The sequence below is a fragment of the Osmia bicornis genome, chromosome 5 (assembly GCF_907164935.1).
Source record: "Osmia bicornis bicornis chromosome 5, iOsmBic2.1, whole genome shotgun sequence".
NCBI lineage: Eukaryota > Metazoa > Arthropoda > Insecta > Hymenoptera > Megachilidae > Osmia > Osmia bicornis.
The window spans coordinates 9,473,361-9,488,413 of NC_060220.1; the positions used below are offsets into that span (position 1 = coordinate 9,473,361).

General features: G+C 48.7%; 1 protein-coding gene across 2 annotated transcripts in view; it reads left to right on the forward strand.

Moving 5' to 3' along the window:
* The first annotated feature begins 5 nt into the window (after positions 1–5).
* LOC114878165 overlaps positions 6–15,053 on the forward strand; it is a 41,389-nt gene continuing 26,341 nt past the window's right edge. For both annotated transcript variants that reach the window (XM_046285876.1, XM_029191646.2), the window contains exons 1-2: positions 6–247; positions 1,009–1,054. In XM_046285876.1, coding sequence (XP_046141832.1) covers positions 58–247; positions 1,009–1,054 — 236 coding nt within the window. In that variant the 5' untranslated portion in view covers positions 6–57. The remainder of the gene's footprint in view (positions 248–1,008; positions 1,055–15,053) is intronic.

The window sequence follows — 15,053 nt, forward strand, 5'->3', positions numbered from 1 at the left end:
TTCAGAAGTTGTTTCAATAAAAACATTCCTAACTCGATTTGAAATGGCGCGGTCGCAATGTTGTTTCGTGTGGTCGGCATGCGTGGTACGTGGCAGCACTGTCGACTGTGTGTACATGCAGTTGTCTGCACGAAACATCTCGCCGCTAGCTTCCGAGTATTTTGTGAATTTTGTGTTGTTTTTCCTTGTGAAATTTTCATCGGAGGTCATTATAAGGAGGCCATAATCCCCTCTTTGAACAGTTTTGGTAAGATCGTCGATTTCTTTTTACTTTCGGCGAGCAACGCTGCTCAAAACTTGACATGGCGTTGACACTCGGATTTCGGTCGAAATTTCTATAAAAACCCGCACCCAGTTAAGCTTGTTCGGTTTCGTTTTTTCATTGACTATCGTGTATCGCGTTCTGGCAGTATTTTTCAATATTTCAAGCAATTGTACATAACCGTACTCAGGAGAGAAACCGCGTTCGTTGACGTTCGCAACACGTATCTCTCGTGTCTATGATCCACAAGTGGTTGTATAGCGCGAGTTGTGTACAAACTTGATCTTTCCAAATTTGACGGTGACTAATTTTTTCCGTAACTCCCTGGTTAACAGCGACGACTTACGAGCTATCTTTGACACCTCGTTTTTAAACCGCAAATTTCGAAACGTGCAAACAAAAACGGTTCGGGTATCGACGCGTTTGTTCGTTCGAATGAAAAAGTTAAAACAATTTCAGACAGCGACGAAGTAATTTAAACTCAAAGTGGAAATTATAACGAGTTCTTCGTTTCTCATTAATTTGTACTTTAAATTATTCATAAGAAGATACTGTTTTATAAAGTAACGAAATCGCTTGTCATGCATAACTTTATTTTGCAGCGTAATTTGTAAATTGTTATAAATCATTAAATGGAATAAAAACAATGATATACAGCAAACGAAAATGTTGTATTTATTAAAAAAGAACTGTTCACGATGTCATTTACAATTGATTTGAAGTGCACTTTTTTTCATTTGTTGCAGTTACAACTCCCGTATCCCCCCTGTTTATTTTTCATTCGTCGCTTTGGTAAGTTTGTTAATTTTTTTTGTTCTTATCACTATCCATTTTTTCCCTCCTGTTATTTTTTCCTCCATGTTATTTTCAAACGCGCCCATTTACCGATAAACGAAAACAAAACCGCGGATAAAAAGCGAGCGAGCTGCCTGCATTATCGATCGTAGTTAAGACCGCAACTTTCCAACAGATGGCGGAAACGGTATCATTGGAATGGATCCATAGGCATATGAATGCATCGATGCGTTTCGTGTGCATGTTTGAAAAAAGTTAAATGAGAATTGCGTGTTCTAAACGGAAATTCAAAAATGAGATCTCTCGTTAAAATTAAAAGATTGCCTAATATACAAAAAAGTTTCAACGGGCTGTTTAAGATTTGTCATTGTAAGCGCGGAAATTTTGCTTTTGAATCTAATCAATTTAAATAAGACAACGCGAAGGAAAGAAAGCAGACGGATTGGTTCGTAAAGCAGGACCAATTAGTCGAATTAGATGGTAATGAAAGAGAAAAAAAGGAGTCATATCGTGTTCGCGTTCGTCGAACACGACACATAAGGGTGTGAAAGGGTTAAGGGGGAGAGGGACGTAGGGTTTATAGGGATGGAGAGGGCAGGGAGAAGGGTGCGCTAGGTGTCAGGAAAGTGTTTTACTAGCCTTAATTTCGTGTGCTTTCGCAGCCAATATGTCGGGCAGTAAATTCCAAAGTTTCCGGCGGGTTTCGCGTTTCGCGTTTCGGTGTTGCGCGTTTTAGCGCTCTCGCGGTTTTAACGACACCCCGGTCATCCCCTCCCCCGTATCCTCTGGCTCAAGGAACGAACGCTCGTCGGATATTAATCCTGTAAACAACCAAACTCCTTGCCTGGCTTACCTAGCCGCCGTAATTTTTCATCTCTCCAAATTGCTTCCGTTCTCGTCAGCTATCTCTGCCACGCTCTTCTCGCTTTTTACTCGTTTTTCTTTCCCTCCCGTTAACGTTGCAGACGACGAGACGCGACGAAACGTTTGGCCCTTTTGGCCTGCTCCTTCCAATTTTTACAGGATGCTTGTGCGTCGCGTTTCCTTTGCAAACGATAATTGAGACATTCGGGTATCGCAAGTATTATACCTATGATAAAAAGAAAGGTCCAGTGAAAAAATACAATACCTATCACCGGGAAAGTTGACGGTCAAGAAAATACGTGCGTTTAGCAGGGGACGAACGTAGTCGACGAAAGGGTTAATGCAAAGTTCGGTGTGGCAAAGGCAAACAGGAGACAGAGAGAGGAGGAGGTAGGACACGATTAAACATTCGCGAGGAATGGCGTGTAAAAATTGACGATATCCAGAGAAATAGGCGCGTGCGAGAGAGAAAGGGGAGGTTGGTGGAAAAAGTTGTAGGAACAGAGGGTGTCGGAAGAAGAGAAGCACAAATGAGGGTGGAGAGGAAAGGGAGCAACGAATCGATTGAACCAACATAAACGGTGAAGGACTAATAAAAAAGAAAAAAAAAAAGGAAAAAGGAAAAAAATAGTAATTTAGTTAGTAAAACATAAAGTCGTGTCGGTGGCCGGAGAAGGAAGGCAAACACATTAAACATTTAGAGGGCATAATAACCCGTGGCATACGTAATATGGCTGGCGCCCTTTTCACCGATGGCTATGAATAATGTACATACGCCAAGGTATGACGTAGGCTTGCCGAGCTGTGTGTATTTCACGGTGGGGTAGATCGACCAGACTATTTCCAATAACCGCCACGTAACGTTATCGCGAGACCATTCGCGAGACCCCGAGGACCCTTTTGTGCCGTTCTCCTCCGTTTCTGTCGCGTACTTCGTTGACCCCATTTCGATCACACTTTCTTCGCAGTATCGTCGAACCGACGCGGTGCGTCCAAACTCTTTTTTTTCCGTTTATCTATGATCAATTTAGAAAGGATGGAATCGCGAAGCAATACGAAAAGAAAGGAACGCGACGATCGATCTGCGATTATACGCGATGCTTACCGTTTCAAATTTCTGCGAAACGAAGAAAGATGTTTATCGTTGGATCGCGGTAAGAAGGCGTGAGCTGAATATAACGGGTAAGGGGCGAGCGTTGTTTTCGTGGCTGGACAATACCGGTGGAATTCCAGCGAGTCGAAACAAATGCTCGATACCGTGTGTTATTATTGAAAATCGGAAGGAACGCGAGGATGTTGACGAAACAGCCGCAGCGTTGCGTTGATTCTGAAAAAGAGGGCGGACGCGCGTCGCGGCGATAAGAAACTCGGTCTGGTTCGTTGGTTTAAAAGGGCAACGTTTCGCGTTCGTTTAGCGAGGAGTCCTGTGCGTGCGTCCATCGAGTGGCTAGGGAAAAATTGAAGGGAAACGCGTTTGTCCAAACGCGATCGTCTGGTTGACACGAACGTTGGGAACGGTCGGGTATCTGTCAGAAGGGATATGATCGGGAACGAGGAAACAGCCTGGAGGTGCGCGCAGAGGCAGCCGGTGACGGTTTCGTTGACGGTTTCGTTGACGGGCTAGGACCGAACGAAAAACGGGTAGGACACGCGCGTTCGTTGTCCGATAAATCTACTAGAGGTGTCTAGGTGGGGTAGCAGTGCGGCGAAGGGGTATCGCGGAACGAATATCGCCATAAAGGCCGGCTCAAAAGTCAATCAAGCGGGCCGAATTACGTCGAAAAGCGTGGAGCGCGAACGGGGCGAGCGCGGCCGCCACCGATATACAACAAAATGAAAGCTATCAGAGGTGACAATCCGCGGACGACAAATCAGCGTGTATATTTAATGTCCGTGGTGCCACCCTCGCCCCCGGAAAACCTCCCGACGCTCGAGGTGGAACGCGTTCGCACCCGCTACCCTTCTCTCTTTCTCTCCCTCCGAATCGTCGCTCCGTTTCTTCGTTCCTTCTCGTTCACATTTTCGTCCCGTGGTTGCTCGTCTTCTTTCACCTCTCTTTCCATCTCTAGCCCTACGCTGTACCTGTTTCGCAGTTTCCCTGTTTCGCTCACATTCGCGTCATCGCGTCGTTGCTCTCGGATATGTCACCGTGCTACCAACATAACCGACATAACCGAGAACCACCCCTCGTCGGTTCCTCTTCGCCCCGATAACCCCTCGTTTCTCGCCTCCGACCATCTCTGGTTGACGCAGGGCGCGACGCAACGAAACGTGGTGCGCGTTATTTGCACTGCGTTGTTCTCTCGCTCCTCGCACTCGCCCTCCCGCCGCGATCTAGCGCAATCAGCGCTATTATATTAATATTTATGTACCCTGTCGACCCTTCTATCTGCCCCATCGCTCGGTTCCGTTTACGTCAACGACGACGGCGACGACGGCGGCGACGGCGTTTCACGTAAAATCACCTGTCGAGCGTTCTCCTGTTCCTTTGAATCGCGCACGAATCGCGATGGTACGATCATCGCGTTAATATTTTATATAATACATTCGTTAGCCTTGCTCGTAGACGACCCAGTTGCGTAGTTATGCTAATGCATGCACGATAGATTCGATTGTATGTAAATGGTAATAGGAAGTAGGAAGGTTTGCGCAACGTCGCGATCCACGAGTGACTTTCAGCGGCCGAAAGCGGCGAACGTGGGTAACGCAACCGCGAACCGCGATTGTTCGATTTGCCAAGGCGCGAATTTTCGACCCTTCTCAGAGCTTCTAGTCGCTTCTGGTCGCTTCTGGTCGCTTCTGGTCGCGCGGTTTTCACGACTCGACGAACCCAAAGTGAACCGCAAAGCTCGGTTTACGGCCGATTACGCGTCTCCCGACTCGTCTCGTTTCCTCCCTTCTCTGACCGCCGTTACACCAACGGCGGACCATCGATCCGTCTAATCGCGATACGTTTGTTCTTTCCTCACCTCGCGAATCTGATTAATCGTTCGCTGCACCGATCAGATTCCCTTTGGTCTAGATTCTAGAGGCGCGAATTTCAACGTTTCACGCGACTTTCGCTCGAAGCGACAACTGGATCGTGGACGTCGCGATCGGTCTCTTAACCGAATAATCCTATTTTCCTCTTATCCGGTAGGGTTCCAACCACCCGTGGATCGGCCCCCCCGTCGAGGCTCGTTCCATTGAGCGTTACGAGAGGCATCGGATCGCGTGGAGATAGTTGCGTCCGCTTTTTAATCGCGAGAATCGCGACATTTGACATTTTTTCTACGACACGCGAGAATATTTCCGACGTTAAAGAGATTGCTCGGTAAAGAGGTTGACAGCAGTGTTGCAAGACGGTCTATCTGTCGGTGCGTTTGTGTTGGTGCAGCAAACACCCCGTGGTGCAAAAATTGATGCCTAATGCGAATTACAGGTTAGATTTCTCCGGGCGGTGACGAGGCTGTTTCGTCGATCGAAATTTCATTTCCGATCGTTCGAATTGGCCGCCCGGGGTTCCAGCCCCATTCGGCGCGCTCTCTGTTCCTTTGAAATTAGGTTGTAGCCGGTATTAGAAAGATAACCGTAGATTTTATTGTGCGCGCAATAAACGCGAGTACCGAAGGGTTGTTCCCCCTCGAGTTCGCAGGAAATTTCGGAGCGAACGTTTGCAAACGCACTCGAGGAAGTACCAATCGTTCGAGTCGAGTTTCAGTATGTTCTCGAAAAAGCGATTAGACGGTCTGTTGATTAAGGAAGAAAAAAGAGAAAGGAAAGAGGAAAAAGAAAAAAGACTAAGGAGCCCATTGCAAGGAGTAGATGATTTTCGTGATTTCATGATTTATACGATATCGAGAAGGATCGTCCGTAACGAGTCGATCGTGACTCGCCGCTTTTGTACGGTAGCTTATTCCGCGAAATGTTGCAGTAACCAGCACGAGAGAACGTTATATCTGTTGGGGTGTATTCTTCGACGATCCATTCGCGAACAGAGAAACTGCCACTTATCCGTTCACTCGTCTTTAAATCGGTCGCGAAAGTCTTGCGTACACGCGTCTACGACTAATGTCACGAACAATCGGCATAGGAAGCCGACGGATTACCCTTTTCCTCCGTTTCTCCGTGTGCTTTTCTCTACTTTCTCTCGTTTGACCCCCGAGTCTCGAGCCTGAAGCTTTGAACGCGAACGCGATGTTCCCCTCTGTCCTCTTTTCTGCCTGTTTACACACTGCAAAGCAAACCCAAGAGGCCTCGACGGGCAACGATGCCTAGGATCGATCGATTCTCGAGTATCGCGAACGATGGAAAAGAACCGTGTCGAGGGAAGGCGAGATTTGTCGATGTCCAAGGGAAATTCCAGGAATTCCAGAACGTCGATTTCATTTCTCGACGTGTCCGTCGCTTCGGTCGCGAACGAGCAAAAGGGCCAACGAAGGAACGATTGTTTCTTCTAGATCGGCCAGTTTGATGATACGTTGCGTTGTTCGGGAAGGGATCGGTAGGGAGTGCAGGAAATCGGATCGCATGTCTGCCTCGAATCTTTCCGCCATCTTGCGAGAATTCTTTCCACGGTAGCGAGCGACGAACGGCGAAAACCGAGCTCTGCGATTACATTCCCTTATAAATATGCAAATATGGCGGCACCGTGCACGTAGGGAGAAGAAACGGCGGCGGCGGTGGCGGTGGCGGTGGCGGTGGTGGAGGCGGAGGCGGAGAAAGAGGAGGAGGAGGAATAGGAGGGAGCGGCTGTGTGGGTTCGCGGGTCTCCGGCAAACGAAGCCTTCGCCGAGAGAACGCGAAGGGGGCCAGGACGCAAAAATAGAGAGTATCGCGGTAATAATTATTGATTAGGTATTCGTGACCGACTCGCCATCGCTAGAACCGTACGATGTACAAGCCGGGCTAGGTACACGGTACTACCTTCTCTTTCCTTCTGCCACAATGGAACGACGTACGATGGACGAGATCAATCGTCTCGAAACGAAGCGATCGGAGATCGTTGGGCAGTTTTTTCGCGCTATGCTCCTTAAACCGTGCCTAAGAGGGTGATCGTGATAGAGCAAGAAAACGTGAACGCGGTGGAAAGAGAAAAGGACGGAGAAGGGAGAGTACGATACGCCTCTCGCGTCTCCGCCGGCCGAACGGCGTGTCCATAATTTTCATAATTCTGGGGTTTGAAGAAGCGGCCGGCCGTGTTCTGGCTACCAGTCTTTACTTCGTCCATTTTGTTGCTCGCCTCTTTGAATTTGGCGCGTTCGAGTATCAAGGACGCACACGGACCACGACGCTCGATACCTAAGAATAATATCCGTCTCGTACGAGATATCAGACGGAATTTTCAGCGGCTTGTAGAGAAACGCGGACGCGCAGGAAACTACAACGTGCACGCGGCATTATCATTCACCCTGCCCATTATCCATCAACCGACACCATCCACGAGCCAACCCTTATCCACCAGTGGTCCCTGCTCGACTATCCCCTTTCGCATTCGACGAGATGGAAATTTAGCGGAATCATTCGCGATTTACGACGGGGCAAACGCGCCAGCAGCCCACCCCCTCGGTACTTACCTCGGTTTATATGCGACAAAGATGAACAATGTTGTCTCTCGTTTCTTCCACCTCTGCCTCTATCGCCTCCCGACAATCATACCATCCGGCATCATAGTTTATTCGACGTCCATAGTCCCGTTCCTACATCTCCGAAGATAATTATCGCTATAATCCCAGACTTCACAGAACAAACGAAACGAGTCTACTCCACTCTACGCGGCAATAACTATTGTCAAACGATTCGCAAGGTGTCGACGGTTTCTGATACGCTCGATGCAATCTGCCCAATCACCTACAATTATCGTTGAAAATTTCCTTCTACGAAACTCACGATCAGCTACAAATTCCGATACGCTTGCTCAACTTGTACGTAAAAGAAAGAAGCTTTTTCTTATTCAAAATAAGCTCCTTCAGAGTCGATGCAGAGTTTACGATGTTCATACAAATTTTCGAAGCACTTTGGCTAAGCTTTTGTCGGAGTTTTATTTACACAGTCATATTTAGTTTCAACTACTTGTTTCGATTCGGGTAATGAAAATTCGTGAAGAATATTTTAACGAACAATATGGTCATTGCGCTGGCAGGATTGCATCGTCGTCAGACGTTCGTTTGTTGGCTTTCGAGTTCGCCGGTTGGCACCGCGGTGTTCTGTGACGCGCGAACCCAGGCCCACAAAGGCCGAAAGCGTAAATTAACGTATCGCGAGGTGTAACGTAACGCGTACTGGCACGGTGAAAAGCTCGGCCAACCTCTCTCGCTCGAGCTTCCGTGTTTTATCGCTTCGGTTCCTGCTCTCCTACGCGAAACGCAAACACACCGATGCGATGGATCGCGCCTATTGCCGACGCCGTCAGTTAAATTTCATTCCCTCGCTCATTTGTGTACAACTTTATATTTCCCATTAGCGGGATAAACCGACCCAATTCCTCGGGCTAAAGCAGCGCGTAGGGAATTCCGACGGTCGCGCGAAACGGAAGGCGTTCCGAAGGAAATGCGATGCGTCTGAACCCTTCATTTTGTCGCGTTTCCATAATTAAATCGTCGGAATGATTTAACTGAATTTTCCCTGATCCTCGACGTTTCGTTTCGTCTTTTCGTCCTTGTTTTCATCCTGTCTATAACGTTTTCAAGGGAATCTTCTTTTTCCCTCGTTCGATCGCTCGACGACTTTCGTTTTCTTTCTTTCTTTCTTTCTTTCTTTCTTGGGAAATCAAGTTCAAAGAAGGTTGGACGGTGTAAAGACAGCATTCGTGGTAGATATGTGTACATAGAGTGCAGAGCGTAGAGAAACATGCAGGAGTCGAGGCGTGCAGAGAAACACGGTGTAAAAGGGTGCGAACGAGCGAGCAGGAATAGGCGGGGCTGCAGATGCGTAGCAGCGTGCATGCCTCGCTTTCTAATCAGGCATAGTAGTTCTCGGAATCCCTCTGCCTATAATCGATCAGTCGGGTTATAAATTTTTCCGTTGAACCTTCTCTCTCTCCTGTTGCTCTCGCGGCTCGTCCGATCGATCGATTTGCTTCCCGTTCGCGGAACCCGCGGAACCCGTGAATCCACGCTAGTTCATTGGCGAGAAGTAACAATGAGGCCGACTGGAAAAGGTTCGAAAGGTTCGCGGTATGCATTGCGATTGCATAACCAACGTGACGGAGGCTGGCAATATTCTGGGAGAAAAAATGGACGAAGGAAAGTCGAGTCCTAAGTGGAAGAGATCCGAGATTGGCAGTGCGGTGCGATCAGGGGCAACTCGTTGTTACAGTGGTGCATTCTGCCTTGCCGCAAAGCTACCGAAAATGTTCTAGATCTTCGCATCGTTTCGTTTAAAGGTTAAAGCGTATAGGAGCGTAGGCGCGGGACGGAGACCTCGAGGCCGGATAAAAGCCACGCTCCGATCGACTCGGCTTGTTTTCCACCCTTAGTTATAACCCCGTGACGTTCCCATGGCATAAACAAAACGCAACCGTCAATTCCGACGATGAAATATTATAAGTAATAACATATACGTATAGGGAGAGCGAGATACGTGTTGTTCGCCACGGTCTCTCGCGGGACTCGAAGAGAACGGGATAATAACACGGCACTAAACTATACGCTCGATACGCCATACCTACATATAATTGTATAATTATTATTAATGATATCGGGTCCCTTACCGGCTTAAACGAGGCAACGTACACCCAAGGTACCGGTACCGATCGAACCGTACTTGTGCTTGCACGCGTCTTACTTTATCCCTTCTCCCATCCATTTTCTTTATTCTTATTTCGTCTTTCCTCTACATCATCTCGTTCTTCAAGGAAACGCGACAATTCGCGGTCTTAATTATCCCACTTGGAGATTTCCCGCGATTCCTTTCATCCTGGCGAAGATTCTGAAAATCGACTTTAGCCGACTGGCATCGCCGCCCAAGCACAACCAGGATTCGAGGAACCTCGTAATTTACGCCGTTATTTATTGCCTCTGCTTCTCGCGTTTCTGTAGACCGTAGAGGTAGTCGATGGAACAGCCGTTTCAGGTGAGAAACGAAGCTGCATTCGTTGCGGAATCGAGGCGAATCGCGGCCACGCGAGCGACAAGCGCGTGACTCAACGAGCCGATTAACGACACCTTCGGAATAAAGAGATCGCCACGATGCGCCGTTCGTAGTCGTCGCGCGACCAGTTTACGTTCGATAAGGGATTCATTTTCAAGCGTAATGGCAAACATTAGCGTAACCTGTCGCTCGGAACGCCAAAAAGGGAAATTTCAATGGGAGAGGGTGAGAGCGGTAGCATGACAAAGAGGATAGAGGGGAAAAGGGAAGACGAAGAAGCGAGGAGAGGGAGCGTGCGCGTGGAATATTAAGGACAGATTAACATAAGGGGACAGAAGCGTGCGTGTCTTTGGGATCGTGACGACGTTATCGATTGTGTCGTTGTCGTCGTCGACGTCGTCGTGGTCGTGCTCGTCGTCGTCGAGTTCTAGGTTCGAGCACGTATCGTATACACGCACTCGCGAACCGACAATGAAGAGGACGAGGTTAAAGACACGCGCTCGCGACGAGTCAACTTTGCGGGAAGGGGAAAGCTGGCTGGTTGAACAAAAAGAGAATCGCGCTTGGAAAAGAATCGGAAAAAGAGAGAGAGGGAACAGGTGACACTTGGGGGACCGCGAAGAAGAGAAGAGAACTCGCGGTATTGTCAACCGCGCGAGGCCATATACCGACGACGTACCGCGTTACTGCTAACCATAACTGTACCTGCATTCCGATCTTCTGAATAACGCCGGAATAATACGCTTGGAAAAAGCACCCACTCGATTCGATCAGAATTTCGTCGACTCGCGTTTTCGCCAGCATCGACACTAGAAATCTACCAGTCGTCTAGCTTTTGGAATCGGTATTCGATAGAGATAAGACAGAGAGAGAAAGAGAGCGAGACGGACCACCGGGCAGGGTGCTCGAGGCATCATTAAGACGAATTTTCCGGCACGCAGTCGCCTGATTGCCTCACGTACGACGGTTACGCGCGATCATTCGGTTCGATGATAATCCCTCGGGTAGTCTGACGTGGCACGTTTGCCGGAGCGGGAGGATGGGCGAAGGAAACGGACAGAACCGAGGGAACGATCTCTACTACGATCGTACGCAATTACATGCTGAATCTTTAATGGAACGTTTCGACGCTGAAATTACTCGAGTGCCGCGGAAAGCTATCGCCACGTGATGGAAGCATGCCCGGTTCAGACACAGCACGCGGGACCCCCGCGCTTTCTTCCGTTCGACTGTCCGTGTGTCCCTGTCGAGGTCTTCGCGATCGTGTCTCCTATTCTTCATGGCAGGATGGGAAACTTGCGGGCAAAGAAAGCAAAATGGACAGCCTCCTCTTTGCGATCGTAAACGATCCGTATTCGATCCAACCGTAATTTGTCTACCTTTCCCCTGTATAATCGTCTAAGAGGCTTGATTACGAGTCACTAACGCGCAGACCGATCTACCAAGAATCGAACGAATCCCTCTCGTATTCGTTGGTCAAATCGCGGTGAATTTGAAATCATCGAAAACGGAGGGTGACGTTGTCGTTAAACGAAATAGGGGAAGAAAGAGGAAGAGGAAGAGGATGCGAGCCTGAAGCGAACGTAAAATGACTTTCCAAAATTCGAAATTCCGTAGGAGAGCTGAGCGATAAAGCGGCCCGTTTCCACCGGCCACTTAGATACCACAATTTGCTAGATGGTCGCCTAGGGCGAGCCATCCACTCGAGCAACCTTTGCTTTGTGTCTCCGCCGGACAGGGCAGCCAGAGAATTCGATTTAACTACCACGTGGCCAGAAACGATTCGTGTGTGCGCGAGAGTACAGCCAGTCTCAGGACACGCGCTCGAATTCTATCGGGTGTACGCGAATTCGAGAGAATGCATCCATCCGCTTTCCAAGCCGATCGGAAAAGGCTTTCGACCAACGTAGAACGGAGCATTGTTTTCACACCGAGACACCCGTTACTCTGTTTTGCTCGTTGGACAAAGGGACAGTATGCGCCTTCGTCTATTCGCCATGGAAATACGATGTAATTTAATGCAGGACTTTTGACGTTGGTACTCGATATCTTTGCGATGCGCGTACACTGACGCTACGTTCGTTCTTGGCGTGCTCTGCGAGAAGTTCTCAAAGGTCTCGGTGGATCGAAATTGCGTTAACTGGCGAACGAAAAGGGTAGCGAGCACCGAGAACGGAGCGAAAGTTTCGATGGAAGTATTCTCTATCCGATGGAAGAGGAATAGAAGGAAGAGGGGAAAGGTTCGTCGGGAGGCGCGACCGAAGCCGCACTCGAATTTATAAAATATCATTAATCTTCTGGCTATGTACCCGAGGCCCGATCGAAACGTGTGTTTATGCCATCTCGCGGCACCGTTTAGACGTGATTTATCGTAAGAAATTATCGGAATGCTAGAAATACCGTATCATTATCGTGCATCTCGCATCGTCTCGGATCGTCTCGCGCGTACAACGAGAATTTACAGCTGGCAGAGGGAACGATCCACGAGGATCGAGCGGGGGTTGGGAACACGCGCGATTTTTATCCTACGTTCACGAATTCTTGTTCGCGGTTGAAACAGGACCGTTCGTTTCTTTTTGCGAATCGTTCTCGAACCGAGTACGCCCGTGAAAAGAATCGATTATTTCCGGGCTCGTTTGAAGCAGCTGAAAAAACCATGGTCGTCGTACAAAATTAACAATTTCCACGATCGTTTCTAAAGGTGTATCGCCGGAAAATTACCGCGAAACGCGTTTCGTGAAAGCCGCACGATTCGCCGATTCACCGTTCGCGAAACGTACTCCGTATTCCGGTTGATTTATTACTCGCGCAATACGACGGGTCAGAAAGGGCGAAAAGTTGATTTGCAATTTTAATGGACGACTTTTTGTTTTGATGAAGCGGCGAGAGGTAGCCGCTCGACGGAGATTCGACGAAACGACGAATCGTTACGTTAGAAGAAGAATCGTCGCGACGCGATCAGCGACGGGGGGTAGCTAGTTTCTACCGCTAGCTGTTACAATGGTTCGTTGTTGTCGCAATTGTCTCGTTACAACTAACAATACACCTCGGCTGATCTAGAATTCCTGGCCGGTGTCTATTGAAATCTGCATTCGCGAATCGAGCCGCAATCGCGGGAACATGCAAATGCGCTGTCGACGAGCTTGTGAAATTCCTACGATCGCAATTAGGGCTGTCCGCGCCGCGTTGCTCGCCGTTGGTCACCGTTCAGCTATTAGAGAAAACCGAGCGATACCGCGAAGAAATTCCGATCGATATCGAACGGCTACAGCCTCGTTCGAACCAGATCGTTTTCACGACAATCGATTCGTAGGCATAGACGAGAGATCAATTCTCAGGATTATAGATGGAAAAAAGAAAGAGATAGGATCGTTGATGACAAGGGGAGAAGGTTAGAGAATGGTGGGAAAAAAGAAGAGCGAGGCGCGAAGGAAGGAATGAGATAGCAGGGAAGAAGGAGGCAGGGAGATAATTTTGATATTCGGTGATTCGATGATTTGGTGATTCTGTACCCGGTAGCATGTTCGGTGTAACGCTTAGCCACAGGATCTGGACGGTGGTTGCCTCCGGGCACTGATATTACCTACCCCCGTGATCAGCGCCTACGTCGAAAATCGCTGCGCGCCACAGAAAAGGAGCGCGTTTTATCCCGAGAGTCGACGTCGACATTTTTTGCGTCTAGCCGGTAGTAAATGCAGGGTGTGTGCCCTTACACACGGGAGTAGAGAGAATCGGAAAGGTGCAGGGAGGGGTGAAAGCTACCTATCGTTCGGTCGAGAAATTCGGAACGTTGAAAAAAGGAGCGAAAACGTTGGAAATTGCACGTTGCGAATGCAAATTCAGCTTGCCCCTTTTCTCCTTGCTGGCTTGCTTAGAGATTTGCCCGCGATCCGCGTCCTCGCGACTCCGCGTCTTCTTCTAAACTTTGCTCGCTTGCAGCGAAAACGCTGCTGCTAGGATGTATCGGTCGACTAACCGGTAACGCCGCGCCCGTGCCGCTGCTCTTAGAATCTCGTATATCTTCTCGGTAGCTATCCACGCTAGGAGGATGTAACACAGTCATTAATTTTTTGCCAGACTATCGGGCAGCGATCGAGCGATCCTTTTGGAAGTTTATCTTCGTAGTCGCGCGCAGCTCGCCCTTGAAAAGATTCGAATATAAACGCGCCTCTGGATATATTGTATAAATTCTAGCAGGCGGAGGTGTGCACTCGGTTGTACGGTTAAACGCGAGCTTGTACGTGCGCCGCACACCCCATCTCTACATCGAAATATCTGTAGATATAAATATATATATATATATATAAATATATAGATACATCTACAGGTTCATGTATACCTACATAACATATATTCGTTCATTGGAAGTGCGGAGGGTAGGTAATGCAACAAGTGGCGGTTTTCACGGGTTTTCCAGGGGATGAAACGGAACGGGCCGCTGGCTGGATGGAGTCCCACGCCACTTCCACTTCCACTACCACTACCACTACCACTTCCACCGCCACTTGCACGGCAAAACCGCCGACACTTCCACCCACCTCTGCACCCCAATGCCACCCTTTAACGGCCGCAAAGCTCCTGTCTGGAATTTAAGGGTGGAAGCCCTTACGGCGCCTCCTCGTCCCTTCGTTGCTTCGCGTCACGAATTGAGATAGGTCGAGCCGCGATCGAGCCTCTCGACCTTGCGATTAAGGGATCACCGGTGCATCGTCGACGATCGAACGAAATAAAAAGAAGGGTAGGATATTCGGGAAAAGAAAGAGAAGTAGCAGAACGGTCGAGTCACGATTGAAAAATATCGCGATTTACAAAGCTCGGTAACGCTTCATCGACCTCTCTCGTTCTTTTCATTTTCTATTTAACTCTAATTACGTGAATATAGACGAGCGGTTACAGTTTCATCGTGCTTGCTCCGCGGCGGTATGCATTTCCGAGTTTAGTGCAGCGCCGGTGGAAACCATTATTTGAAATCGACCGACGCGATTGGCCGGCACGAAGGCACGGCGAGCGGTTCGCATGATTAAGATCATCCAATGATTCCTTCTCTATAATGATAGGCTCT